This window comes from Panthera onca, chromosome A1 (genome assembly GCF_046562875.1).
Source record: "Panthera onca isolate mPanOnc1 chromosome A1, mPanOnc1 haplotype 2, whole genome shotgun sequence".
Taxonomy (NCBI): Eukaryota; Metazoa; Chordata; class Mammalia; order Carnivora; family Felidae; genus Panthera; species Panthera onca.
The window spans coordinates 115485881-115503317 of NC_138339.1; the positions used below are offsets into that span (position 1 = coordinate 115485881).

Sequence of the window (17437 nt, forward strand, 5' to 3'; positions counted from 1 at the left end):
GTGCCGTTTGAAGGGTCAACTTAGTAGCCGAGTTCATGCAGGATTGTCCCTTGGAGTACTCTAATGCTGCTGCAGAAGTATTTGTCTTTCATTTCTACTTGACTTCGCGTCTCGCTAAAAGGGATGCTGCACCAACAGAACTACAGAAGATCCATTACAGACCAAAGGCCTGCAGCAGGAAAGGTTGCTGACTGCGGGCAGCAAGTGTGGGGGTATGGTCTGCCCATCGAGGGCAGTGCCTGACACAACACTTAGTAAGGACTTGTTATTTACCTTTCATTAATTTGGAAGTTTTGACTCTTTCATCATGAGCTGTGAGAAAGTTATCTTCATGTTTAATAAAACAAATAAATTGAATATAGGTTTCTTTAAAAAAAAAAAAAAGAACATACTGTTTAAAGGTGCTATCAAAGTCCTGTTTTCATGTCAACCATGTCAACAAACACTGCACAGAGCAGTGTTTTATGTAGTAATTAAACAAAAAATTAACTTTGTTCATTAACTCCACTTCCTTCAGGCAGCACTTGGTTAAACGTGTAAACATTTAATTTTATTTACTAGAAAATCTATCAGTTCTTTAACAAAAATCAGGACTGTGATTCAGACTTCATACCTGTTCAATCTGATGAGACCATTTTGACTTTTCATACCCGTTCAATCCAATGAGACCATTTTGACTTTGGAAAAATATTCAGTAGAATAACGGGAACGAAGGTAGTTAGAGATATTTAGGAAGGAGTAGAAGTACACCAGTGATTTTAGACTACACCTTTGGGAAGGTGGACCCTGAGTGGAAGACACATAATACAGGGACACTGTAAAGATGTATAAATCCTTTTGGTTGATGGATTTTTAAAGGCGATGGTGAGAAAATAGTGTGGGGCATAGGTTATTTTGAAATGACTGAATTACATGTATTTAGGTAATTATTAGCTTTGATCTTTCAGAGTATTTGGTTTTAGTCCCCCAAACTTACCTTTATTTCTTTAATAATTTATCATATCTTTGGAGTATAAATAATGTGTAACAACTGATCCCAGCTCTAAAGTAAGACTACAGTTAGCTTACGTGTGGACTTCAAAAGGCTAAGCATTGGCATAAATGGTTCAAAGGGCAGAATAACATATTAAAATGAAACAAACATGGCTGTCATGTGTAGTGAAATGCACAGACACATCCCAACATTTAATTTGGAAAATCAGTTTAGAACTCGTCTATTTCCCTCAGTTAAGATAGAGGGCATAATAAAAAATGATGTACACTAGCCTAGTGTTTGTCAGCTTTAGCGCCCCTCTGCCCTTCCCCACCATTTAGGGTTAAGTTTCAGCTTACACTACTTCTGTGAATCAGTTTGTCATCTGTGCCCAGTACTCTGAATTCTCCTAGTGAGCTGACTTGCTGTCATCAGTGTCAAGACCAGGGTTTGGGTGGTCCTAAAAAATGATCATCATGCCTAGGAAGACTCCCAAAGATCAAGAGTTGGAAAATGGTTGAGTGCTTATGCAGGATGAACAGCAGACAGCTGAGGTGGGGATATTTCAGCTGCTCAGATTGTGGTTGATTAATAAACTTGGTTTATATTTTAAATGATCAAAGAACAATTCCATAATGAAACATGAGAGAAGTATTTTCTTGCTGTTGATCTATCAAGGCAGTTGCTGGAATATCTTAACAGTCAGAGGAGACAGTGTATACTTTAATACGGGGCTACCGGAGGCACTTGGGGAGAACCCTAAGCAAAATTGCAGAGGTGTGGTATCCCTAGAAGTGCATATGGTTTTTCTCTCCTGAGAAAAGGATCTGATTAAGTCATTCACATTAAGCACTATAATGAGGAATGTATTTCTGTGGGGCTTAATGTTGAAACTAAGGGTGTTTACCTTTTACCCAAGAGGCAACACTTTTAATTAAAATTTATTAACCATCTGCTCTGTTTTAGGCCACCGTGGTGGTACTGGCTTTCTATTCAATGACTAAAACTTCGTTCTTGCTTTTATACAATTCATAGTCTACAATTCACAGTTGTTAGAGTTCTAACATTCTAATTATGGAATCCTAGGAGCCATGGAGACAGATGAAGAAATCTCTTTCAGAAGACAACCATTTATTTTACCTATGATAAGGCTGACCCTGAAGATAATTGGAAATTATATCCACTACATGGAAATGTTTGAATTTTCTGTAAAATTGTTAATGAAAATTTAAGACAAAGCCATGAAACTAGTTTGTATCTTAAGCACAACTTTGTGACTTGTGTCTCCCCACTTCCACCAATATCAGCAAGCTGACTCTTGTCATTTAACTATTTATTTTGGTCTCAAGTGGCTAGAACGTGGATTATTTTATCAGAAAGTATGAATTTTTTTATAATTTTGCCTTTCAGTATTTTTTGGATTTCTTAGGGTTTTGGTCTACGAGCTTGTCAAGTATTTGGAAGCCTTTTTATGCCTTTAAACTCACTACCAATGGCCTATGCTGACACATGCTCTACTGGAAGCAGTGGGGGCGGGGGGGGGGCTTTTTTGTCTCCACTTTTAGTGCAAAACAAAGTCAGTGAAAAATAAAGAGGAAAGAGTCACTTGAAATATTTTCTTGGAGAAGGAGACCATCAAATGTATGTTTGATCGGTTAATGAGACTTGCTAAGAAAGCCAGGCCTACAAGTCTGTAGAGGCAGGACTGGCAGGCTGTGTGTCAGCTGATCTCTGCCCTCTGTACCCTTTGGCCTCCATGTTAGATCTCTGCTTTTATATTAGTTTACTCCCTGAAAGTATTTTACTTTTTAAAATATGATGGATGTGTTTGATTCAGAGGAATGTTTGATAAAAATGAAGACTGCCAGAAAAAGTACTATATAAGGGATATTCTAATTGGGGAAGTTTGTCTTCTTTTAACAAACCATGGTTTTTGTTCTCTGTGATACATCATTGCGTATTAAAACTCACTGTATTTGAGTACAAGAAAAAAAGTAAGATCGTATTGTTTCAGGTAGAGTTTGAAATTGTTTTGGCCATTGCTTTTTAAGCAGTATCCACAATTCATCTAGCACCTTTTTTCATAGTTTAGAATTAGCTATCCTAACTGACTCTCCATTTGCAAATGGAAAAAAAAAAAAGGTGGTGTTTTTAAAATAAAGATTTTATTGTGATTTATCATTTTATTTTCTATTTTTTATTTTGCTTAAGTGCCTGGTTCCTGCTTTAACATACTATTTTTCTGTTTGTTTTTCAGATGATTGTTGGAGAAGCCCTGTCTGTTTATTATAACCTCTTGCACTCGAATTCCTTTATCAGGAATAACTACATAGCCACTATTTACAAAGCCATTGGAACATTTTTATTTGGTGCAGCTGCTAGTCAGTCCCTGACTGACATTGCCAAGTATTCAATAGGCAGACTGCGGCCTCACTTCTTGGATGTTTGTGACCCAGATTGGTCAAAAATCAACTGCAGTGCTGGTTATATTGAAAACTACATATGTCGAGGGAATGCACAAAAAGTGAAGGAGGGCAGGTGCGTGTTAAATCCTTAATGTTTGTTTTATCTTGTGTATTCTTGGGAAATAAGGTTCCAGAAACTGGAGATGAGTTAGCCACTAGCTTAAAGAGAGAACTAGTGTAGCTACTGGGACGTGAATTGAGACCATTTTTTGACCTATTATCTTATTCTTTTTTCCCCATTTTTGCCCTACCTTCTATTTAAGAGCATTTTAATGCAAGTCTTTGCATGTCCAATGAATAATAATGTAAAATGAACTTGGTATGTCATATAGTTCAGGACCAGCAAACTTTTTCTTAAGGCACCAGGCAGTAAATATTTTAGGTTTTGTGGGCCATTTGCTTAATTTGACAACTGTCCAGCCGTACTTGTACCAGGAAAAACCCATCACAGACAATCCTTGAACTAATGGCTTTGGTTATATTCCAATAAAATTTTATTAACAGAAACAGTGGCTGCTCCAGGGGTTATAGTTTGCTGACTTTTGATGAAGTCCAGTTGTGTATTAAGTTCTGCTCAGTCTCTTAGTATTTTTCGAGAATATTTTTATAAGGACACTTTATATCTTGACAGCTTTTGGTCTTAGGGTTGCCTTCTTTTAATATCCTTCGTGGGCTCCTTTCTATACCTGGAGCACTGTTAGGAATGAATGAAATAGATGTGTGGAACCCAAAAGGTCCAACTCTTTTAATGTAAAGATGAGGAAACGGAGGCCCAGTAACATTAAATAAAATCACTAATTAGTAGGAGAGCCAGTTTCCCATCTCAAGTCTCAGCATTGTCACCTTTATTTTTTCTATATGGTTGACCTTGTAATTTTAAAGTAGCTATCACTTTACGTTAGTTATTCATCATCCAACAAAGACTTTTCTCTGGGTAAAACATCCTTTGACTGTTTCTCATATATGATTCTCAGACGTTTTATTATCCCTGTTGGTTCTCTTATAAGCTACACAGGCCTTATAGTAGCTCCTAATTTTTAAATTTAGTAGAGATGAAAAAACACTTTACTTAACTAAGAGTATACACTGTGCTGTGTGCAGGAGATTCAGCAGTGAACTAGAAGGCTGTGATTCTCATCTTCATGGAGCTTAGTCTAGCATGGAGGACTTATATTAAACAAGTGATGGCAGTGGAAGAGAACCTCCTTGTTGATAATGAGGCCAGAGAATAGAGAGGCTATTGAATGGCAAGCTTTGAGGTGATCATAGGAGGACTGATACAGGGGTATAAAGTCCTAATGAATGAAGGAGGGAGAAGTGACTAATGCAGTAGGGAATTGAGAAGTAGATAGTAGAAAGTAGTATTGTTGAATTTACGTAAGCAAGCATTTTTATGAGGGCTAGAGGAAGAATGGTGCAGAAATGGCTTTGAGGAGTAATGAAATTACCAATACCAGCCCTGGGCTCTTAGGGTGTGAGATGTGGTGATCTCATTCTCTGCTCTGAAAGCACTATAGTGTCTGAGGGAAAGTTCTCAGATTTAATGACTAGGAGGTTAAGCGACCTTTGGTGAAGAGTTTGAAGACCCAGGGAAATACAGAGGACTATCCATGCTTGTCTCTCTAATATCTCTCCTGCATAGAAAAACTCTAATGTTTTCTCTTGGCCAGGGGATTCAAGAAAGTCACCAGGTAATAAGGGTTTACCTAAACTCCAGAAAATACCATTATAAATGATTCTTAAAGGACACAGACTCTTCACACATGTACTGTTTCTCTGGTTCAGGGGCATAAATCTTGGCTCAAAACTTTCTTGTAACAATATGTCTTTTTTGTAAATTTTTTTAAATGTTTATTTTTGAGAAAGAGAGCACAAGGTGGGGGGAGGGGCAGAGAGAGAGAGGGAGACACAGAATCTGAAGGAGGCTCCAGGCTCTGAGCTGACAGCACAAAGCCTGACACAGGGCTCAAAACCCACGAACCACAATATCATGACCTGAGCTGAAGCCAGACGCTCAATTGAGTCACCCAGCACCCCTGTAACACAACAATATATCTTATTGAGAGGTTTTTCTTTCTTATATAAGCCATTTGGACAAAATGTGAAATAATATAATTTATTTTAAATAGCATAAAAGTAATTACATTTTTCAGTCTATACATGTCCAATTATGTATCTCTTCCTAGTGTATCTAAATTGGCCAGCATGTACCATTATACTCTGATGACTTAAGTACATGTAGGTTTTTTAACACTTTACCCTTTAAAGTTTCTTCAGCAACCCACATTTTGAAGGAGAAGATCTGTTGGTAAGCTTTCGGGCTCTGAAATAAGGAAAATCAAACCTAGAAATGAAATTTTAAGAAAATTTTGTGTGTTCTGAGAAAAATGTGATTTCCATTAATGTTTCCAGCATAATTTAGGTGTTGCTGCAGTTTCATAGCTTTGTAACATTGGTGCATAACTGTGGCTTTGCTTTGCTCTTCTGTTGTGGAGCATAATTTGGTTGGATTCAGGCTTTCCTATTGCTTTTGTTGAATTTTACAAGTCAGGATGCCAAAAACACAAAAACATTTCAGTCTAGACATTGTCTGTAATATATTAGGATTATAGTATAATCTCCTTTAATATGTTTCTCTACACAGCCTGCCCCCTGTACTTTTAATTATAAAATTATAATGCTTAACGTTGGAGAGAAGGGAACATAAGCACCCGAAATGAGTCATTTTTGTTGACAATAAATGAATCACAGTTACATCTAGGGGTGAGAGTACTCTTCTACAATTTTGGCTTTTAGTCTTGATTTTTTCCCCCATTTGTTCTCTTATTTTCTTCTGTTCCCTTCTACTCCTTCTGCCCTTCCTGCCTGTTTGCACGGTCTTGTGGTCTCATATCACTGATGGACTTTTACCAGGCTTCATTTGTGGCCTTGGGTCCTAAACATAGAAGTGAGAACATAAATGGACTATAGTGGAATACTTACTCATTGTAATATCCAGAGAACTTCTCTTCATTTAAATTTAAATATTAAATTTAAAATTAATACCTGGGGATTTACTATAAATGAAAAGGGGCTATACTTGTAACTGTGGGACATCCAGCTGCCATTGCTTATGCCAAAGAGAATAGCATTACTTTAAGTCTGTGAAAAGAAATTACTCAAGAGCCCAGGTAGTTCAGACCTGTAGCACTCTGCCCAGGTGAAGATTCTCTTCAGAGAATCCTAAGGAGATGCTCTCAAAGAGAATCTTTAGACCAATGGCTCTTAAATGTTAGTAATTCATTAGAATCACCAGGAGGGCTTGTTAAACTACAGATTTCTAGGTTTCATCATCAGGTGTTTAATTCGCGAAGTGGAGGTGGAGGCTGAGAAGATGTGTTTCTAACACACTCCCAGAGGCTGCTGCGTCTGTGCTTAATCTCAGGACCACACTTTGTGAACCAGTGCTTTATATCCCCTGGATGATGGGAACACAAGCTCGCATGACGTTTGTTATCTCAGGATGTAATGCAAGGTGAATTTCAGGTTGTGTACAACTAGCTTTGTTACTGAATGATCTATCACTGGCCACTAACTCAGGGAATGAGTGGGTGAGCCCTGGTGCTACTGGGGCAGATTGTTCTGTGCCAGGAACCCCAGGGGGGCTGGACAGCTCCTGGCTAGGTTTGCCAACACTGACCTCTCTGCCAGCAAGATGGACACCTACAATGTTATAGGGAGAGGTTGGGAGCATACATGCAAGAGAGCAGGCAGGGAACACGTGATTGTGGGTTGGGGTCAGTATAGGTTCAGCCCATGATCCATGGGCAGGGAAGGGGACGTGTGGGGTATGGTCATTCTGTTGCTATCAAGGCTTTTCTGGTCTGGCGGTTGGGCTATTCAGGTCTTTGCAAAATGTCTTTGTCAGTGACTTAAGAAAGTGTGGTTAGAAATAAGCACTTTGGCTTTTCATTAGAACATCAATTAATCGGTCTTATCTATTTCTGGTTTTAACAGTTGGGCTGTATAGTGGAGCAAGAGAGCTCACTAACAGCTGCTCTATTTGTGATAATACAGTATAGAAACTGTTGTTTTTAAGAGATTCACTTCTCTTTTCTGGCTTTATTTATTAAAAAAATATTTTTTTAATGTTTGTTTATTTTTGAGAAAGGGAGAGCATGAACGGGACAGGGGCAGAGAGAGAGGAAGACAGAGGATCTGAAGCAGGCTCTGTGCTGACAGCAGAGAGCCTGATGGGGGCTAGAACCCAGGAACTGTGAGATTATGACCTGAGCCAAAATCTGACCTTCAACCAACTGAGCCACCCAGGTGCCCCTTTTGGCTTTTATTTAAATTACATTTGCTTAAGCATAGCCTCAGTGTTCCTGATCATTTCTGACTGACTGGTCTTTGGCTATATAAATCAGATGTTCAGTACAAAGTCATTTCTTTTGGATTATGGCCACTTTATATTACGTAGATGTTTACTCGTGATATGTTTGGTCGAATGTGAGACATAATTTTCCTTTTGTCTTTCTTTTAAAGCAACCCCCATGCAGGTAAATAAAGGTAAATTTTGAGGGAGTGCCTCAGTAGTGAAAACCCATTATAATTAGACTGATTAGCTGTGGTATAAAGTATCTGGTAAAACCTGCTTTACACTCTGAGAGAATGGCTTCTTCTGTGTGGTCTAATTGTAGACATTACAGGATAGTTTATCTTTCAGAATAATTCAGGTTTATCTATACTTCTCATGTGTATCAGTAACCTAGAAGACAGCCTTTGTCTTCGTCTTATATCTACATGGTAAAAGCAATATATAGAATAAAAGAGGGAATGATTAAAACAAATTTTTTTTAAGTTTATTCATTTATCTTGAGAGAGAGAAAGTACAAGCGAGGAAGAGCCAAAGAAAGAGGGGGAGAGAGAGAATCCTAAGCAGACTCCATACTGACAGCACAGAGCCCGAGGGGCTCGAACTTGGCAAACCACGAGATCATGACCTGAGCAGAGACTAAGGCTTAACCTACTGAGCCACCAGGTGCCCTGAAAGAGGGGATGATTTTAAAAGATCCTCCACTCTGTGAAAGGACATTAGGTATTAGTGCATTTAAAAGGAGAGTGACTTCAAGGCCAGCACCTCTTTCCTGCCACCTCCTCTGTTCTGAATGTTAGTATGTGATACTTTCAGTTGTAGCTGTGACTATTACCTCACTCTCACACTGACTCTTTTTGCCCCATTGTTTCTTTTTTTTCTTTCTTTTTTTAATGTTTATTTATTTTTGAGAGAGAGTGTGAACAGGGGAGGGGCAGAGAGAGAGGGAGACACAGAATCCAAAGCAGGTGCCAGGCTCCCAGCTGTCAGCACAGAGCCCGATGCAGGGCTTGAATCCATGAACTGTGAGATCATGACCTGAGCCAAAGTGGGATGCTTAACCGACTGAGCCACCGGCCGTCCTAAGCCCCATTGTTTCTTACACTTTAGTCACATTGGAATCACATGGAGGGTTTGTTAAATACATAGAGCTGGGCCTCAGCCCTAAAGTTTCTGATTCAGTGGGTCTGGGATGGAGCCCAAGAATTTTCATTCCCCAAACCTTCCCCGATGGTGCTGTGGATCCTAATCTGCGTATCACGGCTTCAGCCTATCTCTGAAGTTACTAACTTCAACTACTAATTAGTCCTAGTCACTGTGGAAGCTACGAAGGTGTGCAAGTTGCTCTCGTGGTGTTGTGCGGGGGCTGTGACATGTTTGGAGATTATGTGTGTGATAGAATGGATACAGGCTTGAAGGTGTAAAGATAAAACCCTCAATGAAATCAGAGGGTAGTCATACCACTTCTAGTAGAGGAGGCAATTTGGAGGGTAAGGTTTGAATGTGTAGAATTAGGGTGGGGTATGTATTCAGGTCCAGGAGCGACATGATCAGAGGCAGGCAGGCAGGATTAGGGTATATAGGCAATATTTTAGTAGACTTAATGTACTGGTATCATTTTAAAAGAGGGTTTTGTTTGTCAGTTGTTAATTTATAAAGGCAATCTGGGGCATTTAAGGCTAAGGAAACTTTTACTTTGTTCAGAAATAAAAACAAAGTTACACAACAGGATACCTAGTTAAATAGCTAAATATATTCTTACACATAATTTTGATTTAGCCTGTGTTGCATTTATGCATTCCATATAATTTTGTTTTAGTGTGGAATAAAAGCAAAAGATTTTTTTCTCTCTTGAGATTTAACTTGGTGCCTGAATCTCTTTTATGAATGCAGAATTAGTTGCCTTGACATGTGACTTTATTTTGATTGATGTGCATACTTGCAAAGATAAGATCCCTTCTTTACATTTAGTGACTTCCTACCACGATTTATTGGTAGATATATGTACGTCATAATGTATTTTAAAAACAGCCCTCCCACCCCCAAAACTAATAACAGTCATGCCATCCACTTCGCCCTTTTTAAATGGTAATTTAGAGAATTAATTATGAACAAATATATCAGCTTTGGGCGCTTTGCGAAATTGTCCTTGGATTTTCTTCTTAGTTTTTGAGTTAGAATGTAGGAGGCAGTGGATATATTAAGATGAAAGAAATTCTTAGGTTTTGATAAATCAAGCAGTGCTGTGCATTAAATGTTAAAAGGTTACTAACTCACATGAACACATCATCAGCTGATTATTTTATCTTGATGCTTTGTACCTTCAGCCCTCAACAAGTACAAAAAGATCAAGATCATACTGTGCATATTCTTGATGCTTTGTACCTTCACCTTAGAACTCTTGAATTCCACATTGTCAGCTTTGAAATATGAAAAAAAAAGTTTCCTAGATATATTAGTGAGTACTTTTTCCAGATTAAAATATAATGATAAATCTCATAGATGGAATGGTGTAAAGCTTGAGTTTCCATGCAGAATAAATGTGAACAACATGCATTAAGTATTTGAATTTTATTAGAAAATAAGTATTTTTATTGAGAGGTTAGGATGTGAGTTGCATTTGTGAATAGTAAAACAAGCATGACTTTGGGGTTGTGTTGGCTCATAATTCAGAGATCACTGAAATCTTTCTTCATGTGATTCTTTTTTTAAAAAAATATTTAATTTTAATTTTTATAGAGAGAGAGAGACCGTGAGTGGGGAGAGGGAGAGAGAAAGAATCTTAAGCATGTTCTGCGCTGAGTGTGGATAACTATGTGGTGCTCCGTCCCACAACGCTGGGACCATGACCTGACCCACAGTCAGGAGTCAGACACTCAACTGACTGAGCCACTCAGGTACCCCTTTTCGTGTGCTTCTTAAAGAAAACAGTATTTTTCTGTTTTAAGTAGCTTTTGTATTAAGGCAACAGGAAGACAGGAAAAGCATCAGCATTGGTTTGATGTGACTATCTCCACAAAGTGTCCAAACTATTGACTTAATTTTAAGAGTATTCCTACTCAGTAAGTTCAAAATTATCTTTTTTCTCATTCCTCTCCCTTTGTCATTCAAAGAGTGGTCCTCTGCTCTGACCAGCAGGATGGACATCCCCTGTGAGCTTGGTAGAGAGGTGTAATCTTGGACCTCACTGCTGGCTGACTCAACAAACCTTATTTTATGTAATGAATGAACTTATATATGCACTCAAGCAAGATTATAGGATTGGTTAACCTTTTTCTTTTGTGTTTGTATCCTGTTAACCATTATTTTTTTTCTTATGTAATCTATTGCAACTGCAGTGTTTTGCTTCTGAGGTATTGTTTGGAAACTTATGAAGATGGGGAGCTTTCAGAATTTTTGGTTTATTGATGGATAGAAATGAATCCTTTAAAAATGGAAAAAATTTTCCTCCAGGCAGTGGAAAGTAGGATTCAGACAATATCTAAAACCCTTCCCTTACTCATCATCCTTGTTTTTCTTTTGTGAATGTTCTTTTCTAAATAAAATTTTTAAAGATTTTATTTTTAAGTAATCTCTACACCCAGTGTGGGGCTCGAACCCATAACCCCGAGATCAAGAGTTCCATGCTCTACCTACTGAGCCAGCCAGGTGCCCCTGAGAATGTTTTCAAAACTTAATTTTTTTTTTTAATTAACAGCAGAATATATCTGTTACTTCTTCATTTGTGGATATCATTTGTTCCACTAATCCAACTGCCTTTGTTCATAATGTAAAAAAGATTTCTGGGCATTTTACACACATTATTAAAATGCTTGCCAGATGTATTGGGAAGAGGCCTTAGGTACACTGCATGTTTAAGCTGACACACATTGACACTGCTCACAGTTTCTTACAGAAGGGTGAAAAGAGCAGGGTATTGGATTAGACTTCCTAATTCTCCTGACCTGTGTTGATAAAGTCAGAATTTGTAACCACTGTAAGGGGAAAACATATCAGAGGTAAGATGATAAAAGCAGATAACTTACCTCATGTGGCTTGCTGTGATTACTGGCATAGACTTAGCTAAGACATATGCAGAGATAACATATGTCCTTAGTTTTCTTTTATGCATTTTTTTACAACTCAAAACACAAGATAGTTAAGGTGTACTTCTTGGGGAGCCATTAACCCTCTTGGTCCTTTGGTGGAGGTGGACATCAGGGGAGGCAGGGGAGGTAGATTTGTTTGTGACGTTTAAAATATGAAAAGTAAAAAAAAAAGATAAAATATGAAAAGTAAGAATTTTATAGTTTCTGGCATAACTACATAAAAATCCATTTATCATCAAGACATTAGATTCAGTTTTAGCTTAAAAAATGTATTGAGCACATACTTTATAATTTATGGTTGATGTAACAGTACTGGGTGTTAGGGCTACAACATGTAGTAAGATGGGATCTTCGGTGCACCTGGGTGGCCCAGTCAGTTGAGCATCCGACTCTTGATTTCAGCTCAGGTCATGATCCCATGGTCGTGAGATGGAGCCACGCATTGGGCTCCACACTGAATGTGGAGCCTGCTTAAGATTCTCTCTCTCTCTCTCTCTCTCTCTCTCTCCCCCCTCTCTCTCCCCCACCTCCGTTGTCGCACACACTCTCTCTCAAATAAAAAATAAGGAAAAAAGATGGGATCTCAGGGAGGTTGGGAATTTATCAGCAGTTTTTCTTTTGATTTGCTGTACCTTCTGAATTTTTCTAATGAACATCTGTGATAATTAAAATAAAAAACCCAGATATTCCTATTTATAAGTCTTGTCCTGTCCCTACCCAGATTTGGGTGGAATGGAGGAAGAAAATACTACAACAGATGATTTACTGTAGAAGGTGGATTCAGGGATAGATGTGTTCACTGATGATAGACATCTCTTTCCTTTTTGAAGAAAGGGAGATAACTTCACCCTAGCTGCTGAAGAAAGGTTTCTTGGAGGAAATAGTGGCTGAGTTGACTCTTGTGAAGTAATTATCAAAGTTGGGAGGCTCATTCCAGGCACAGTGATGAAGAAACACAGAGACCATGAAACATGGTGTATATTGGGAATTGTAAGTAGTTGGGTAGCAGATGATGATGGTTCCACAGTAGTTGGTGGGCTCAGGAAGAGTCTATTACTCTAAATCAGCAGTTTGTGCAAGTGAAAGACCTGAAGCAGGAGAGTAAGGTGGGTGTGGTTTTGTTTTTATACTTGTAAAAAATATTCAGCTTTCCTCCACTCAGTTCTAATCTAAATACACTAACATGGATACCTAAATATTGTATGACCTCAGCTTTGTTTTCTTCTAATGCAGAAGAACTTCAGATACTAAAGGAAGTGTGACTCTCCTGCTTTGTCCGTTGGGTAGAAAGGTTGTGTGAGAAGTGCTGTGGCACTCTGCTAGTCTTCTGGTAACACGAGCTCTAGTGCGATGTCCCCTGCTCTGTTCTGAAAGGAACGGAGAGTGACCTGTCTGGCCAGCTTCCTTTTGGGCTCTAATAATTTTATATTTGTGGGGGCTTTTCCCTTTTCTCTTGCTACTGGAAACATCCACATCAGTGCACCTCATCCTTCCTGAGCCCAGTGACAAAGAGTTAGTGGTGATTTTGTGATCTGCATCAGGGTGGGAAGTGGAGTGTGCTAGCCAGGTGGTCACAGGGTTTGCTGGCCTTCAGGTTTTCTTTTTGGGAAAGGCTTGAAAGTAGAGGTCTTGCTCGCAGTCTTGTCTCTGGCTAGCATTCTTCCCCTTTAAAAAATACCCGAGCACTTGATTTAGAACTGGCTTTTCCTTCTATCTATCTCGCTCTGAAATCTACTTTTTAGTGAGGGTAGTCTTCTTTGTTCAGTGTGTTTAAAAAAAGGCGAGGGGGAGGGTAGGAGGTAGGTAAAGCATTACTAGTTGCTGGCATAGGAATGCTTCAGAGTTATGTCCTCTGTTTAATCTACCATTTGCCCTTTGTTTCCTTTTTAAGTCTTAGGTAGTGCCACTGTGGTGATTTGGAGTCTTTGTACACCAAGTCATCAATTTTTCTCTCATGCCATAGGGAACTTGTGACCTCTCTTCCCCTGGTCAGTGCACTTAAGTATGTTTTACCCTTCTGTCAGTAACCTTTGTCACAACCTAATCTCTGCTCATCCGTCAGAGACACAGAGTTTCCCTGTTCAGAGTGTAGAACCATTTATGCCCCAGTCATCTGATTTTCAAGACACACCCAGTTTTACTTTATCTCAGAGTTCTCAGCAACTTCGTACTTTTTAGGGTCCTGCCTTCCATACGAGTCTCCCATAAACAGAAGACACATGATCATTTGTTTTTAATCATCAGTTGGTTTTTTAAATCATCACTTGGTTTATTTAATCAAGAGTTTAAAATACCCTGTACACATACGAATTGTGTCCTGCTTTCTCCCCTTTTTTCCTTTCTCACAGTCCTGCTGGTTTCTCTCCTTTAAGGTTCATGATGTGGTATCTACAGATATTAATTAGATTGTTTGGTATATGGTTCACTGATGTTAGTGGCTATGAAGTGGTATTTGATGCTGATGCATTAATATTAATGAATAAAATAGGATACTCACATCTGTTTTATTTCAGATAGGCATGTCACTTTAATATAATATGGCTTGGTTAAAATTGATGCCATATAAATTCATTGTAGCTTTAAATGGAAATATAGTAAAAATCATTGTAAAAAATAACTCAAGAAATATATGACAGTTTTTGCTGCTGTGAAATAATTTCTCAGTCTTTGGTTGGTTCAAGCAAATAAGATGAATTTACCTGATTTTTGCTGTATTTTACTTAAATTAATTTTGGTTGGGACCATCTTATATTCTTTTGCCATTTATTACCTTCATCTTTGTCTCTGTAACCTTTGGGGGAGAGCTATCCTATGGTTCTTGTATTTCTAGAAATCTGATTTTTAAAAAAAATTTCCCCCCTTCCAAACACATGTATCAAAATCACATGTTTATTGGCTCTGTTACTTGTAATAACCAGAGTTCATATGCTGAATTTCAGTGGTATGAAATTATTTGCAAATATGTTTCTAGAAACACTTGTGATATTTAAAAATACACATAAATGTCAAGACATTTCATTGAGAGATGTGAGAACAAGCTTCCAGGGCTCAGGTCACTGCTGGGCTCTGGGCGTGAATGGAAGGCGCGGTGCGTGTGTTCAGACACTGCTGTTTGGGGAGAGGAGTTTGGGTGCATGCATGCGTGTTTGGTGTGGAAGAGGTTTGTAGGAAATGTGTAAGCAGGCATATCAGATATTTTGATTATCATTGTTTATATTTATATATAAAATATAAATATATGTAAAAATAAAAATGTGTGTTGTGTGTTTGTGTGTGTGTGTGTATGTAAATAATCCCTGTAATACTAGGTTGTATTGTCTGGTAATATTACTGTATTATTACAGTATTACTGTATTGTATACACAGTATTACTGTATTATTACAGTAATATTATCACTGTAAAATGGGAAAGATTAAAAAAAATTTTTTTTTAACATTTATTTATTATTGAGAGACAGACAGACACAGAGCACGAGCAGGGGAGGGGCTGAGAGATGGAGAGACACAGAATCTGAAGCAGGCTCTAGGCTCTGAGCCTGACAGAGCCTGACACGGGGCTCGAATTCACAAACTGCGAGATCATGACCCGAGCCAAAGTCGGACTCCCAACCGACTGAGCCACCCAGGTGCCCCTGGGAAAGATTTTTTTTAATCTCCATGTGATTCCTTTCCTTGTGACAGTTTGTATGTCCTTGTTTTTCTGTGTATTGTTACATTCAATGTGAAGGTGTATGTTTTATATGGCGTAAATAAATGACATATTTTAAAATGTGCCCTGGAGATAATTTGTCAGTTCACATAGAGTTAATTTAATTCATTTTAGCTAACTTAGAGTATTCAGAAGAATAGTGATAGAACCATTGTCTTCGAGTTGGTGTAGCTGTGTTGCAGCAAACATCTTTGCACTCATGCATGTTTTGCTGGCATAGATGCCCTCAAGTGGAATTACTGAGTGGAAAAATAGGGTGGGTTTACATACAGATAGATATTGTCAAATCACCCTTTGAAAAGTGTGCACTCACATCAGTGCATTTTGAGAGTCCCCATTTTCCCCATTCACTGCCTACTTGACTCCCCCGGTATCTTAGATGTGAGATTTTTAAAGATAACAGCCTGAGAGCTCATTACCTGAGCATTTAGCACAGCTATTGCTTGTAAAAATCCTTTTGAAATAAAATAGTACTAATACTTGGGAAACTGTTCCTTTGTGCATTTGTTTGGGACATGTTTTAACTTTATTACAGGGTCATTCTATGTTTAAAGGTTACCGCAGAAGGGAAATTTATCATGTCCTTCAAGTTAATTTGCTATTGTGTACACTTTGTAATCAGGAAATAACATTTGGAGAAAATGCCTCATGTTGCAGTTTGACTTCCTTTTACTTGGCCTTTAGAGTGGACAAAGGACAAATTAGTATTCTCTGAAAATAATTTACATATTGACATTTGGTTTTTCATAGATTATCTAAGTTCTTCTTTACATTTTAACTTCACACAAGTTGCCCTGTGTAAGCTGTACTCCTGTTCTTTCTAATGACTGCTCCCAGGATCCCTCGGGAGATGGCAGGATCAGTGCTGCCTCTGGGTCTACCCTGCCTTCCATAGGAGTGGGATCATGGCACAGTGGGAAAGAGTTGTGAGGACTCAGATTTAAGCCTCAAAGTGATGTGATTTTTGAGCCAGTTAATGAACCTCTGGGAGGTTCTCTATGTACAAAATAGGATTGACAGCCCCCACCATGGGGATTTTTATAGAGTGGAAATACTGTGTATTAAATACCTGCACATAGAAGGTACTAGTAGCTAGTGAAGTGGTGGAATAGTAATAATTGGAAACATTTATGAGCATTGACCCCTTTGTAATGAAAAACAAACTCTTTTTGCCAAAGTATATGTGTCCTAGTAAAGTAGCTGATACTAGATAACATTTTATTAGTCCTCATTATTGTTTTAAAAAAGCCTGCCTCTATTTCTGGCCATATGGAGGATTAGAAATACTTAATGATAGACTTACATGTGCTGGGTAATATATTACACCACATATGCATATGTTGGTATGTATTATGTATTAAAACATATATAAACATAAATAAATAAATCTTTTTAATACATAGCCATGCTTATGAGAAAGTAAAGGAATTTTCCTGAGGTTGGGATTTGTTAATACTGTAAACCTGATATGTGCCCTGAAATTATGTGCCACTTTCTGGTAGCCTAGACTGAGTTTGGATGGGCTCTGAACATGGGGCACAAGAGATAAAGGCTGAGGCCAGTGCAGTGTGGGCAGAGGGGAGACTCCGGGATAATTTAAGGACTCCCAAAGGGCAACATCCTCCTGGGGGGTGGGGGGGCTGTCAGAAAGAATTTTAACTAGAGGGCCACAGTCACACTGTTCTGGGGCCAGAATTCATACTATGTATGTGGCTTTAAAAAAAAAAAAAAAGAATTTTAAAATGGATTGGTAGTGAACCCATCAGGAGAGAACAAACATCTGTGGAAGAACTCTTTTTAAACCAAGGCCTCTACAATTCCCCACAGATAGAGTTCCAAGGACACGAG

General features: G+C 38.4%; 1 protein-coding gene across 2 annotated transcripts in view; it reads left to right on the forward strand.

The window, feature by feature from the left end:
• The window catches only part of PLPP1 (phospholipid phosphatase 1), an 88460-nt gene that overhangs the window by 55952 nt on the left and 15071 nt on the right, over positions 1–17437 (forward strand). For both annotated transcript variants that reach the window (XM_060635778.2, XM_060635779.2), the window contains exon 3: positions 3231–3511. In XM_060635778.2, the coding sequence (XP_060491761.1) occupies positions 3231–3511 (281 nt within the window). The remainder of the gene's footprint in view (positions 1–3230; positions 3512–17437) is intronic.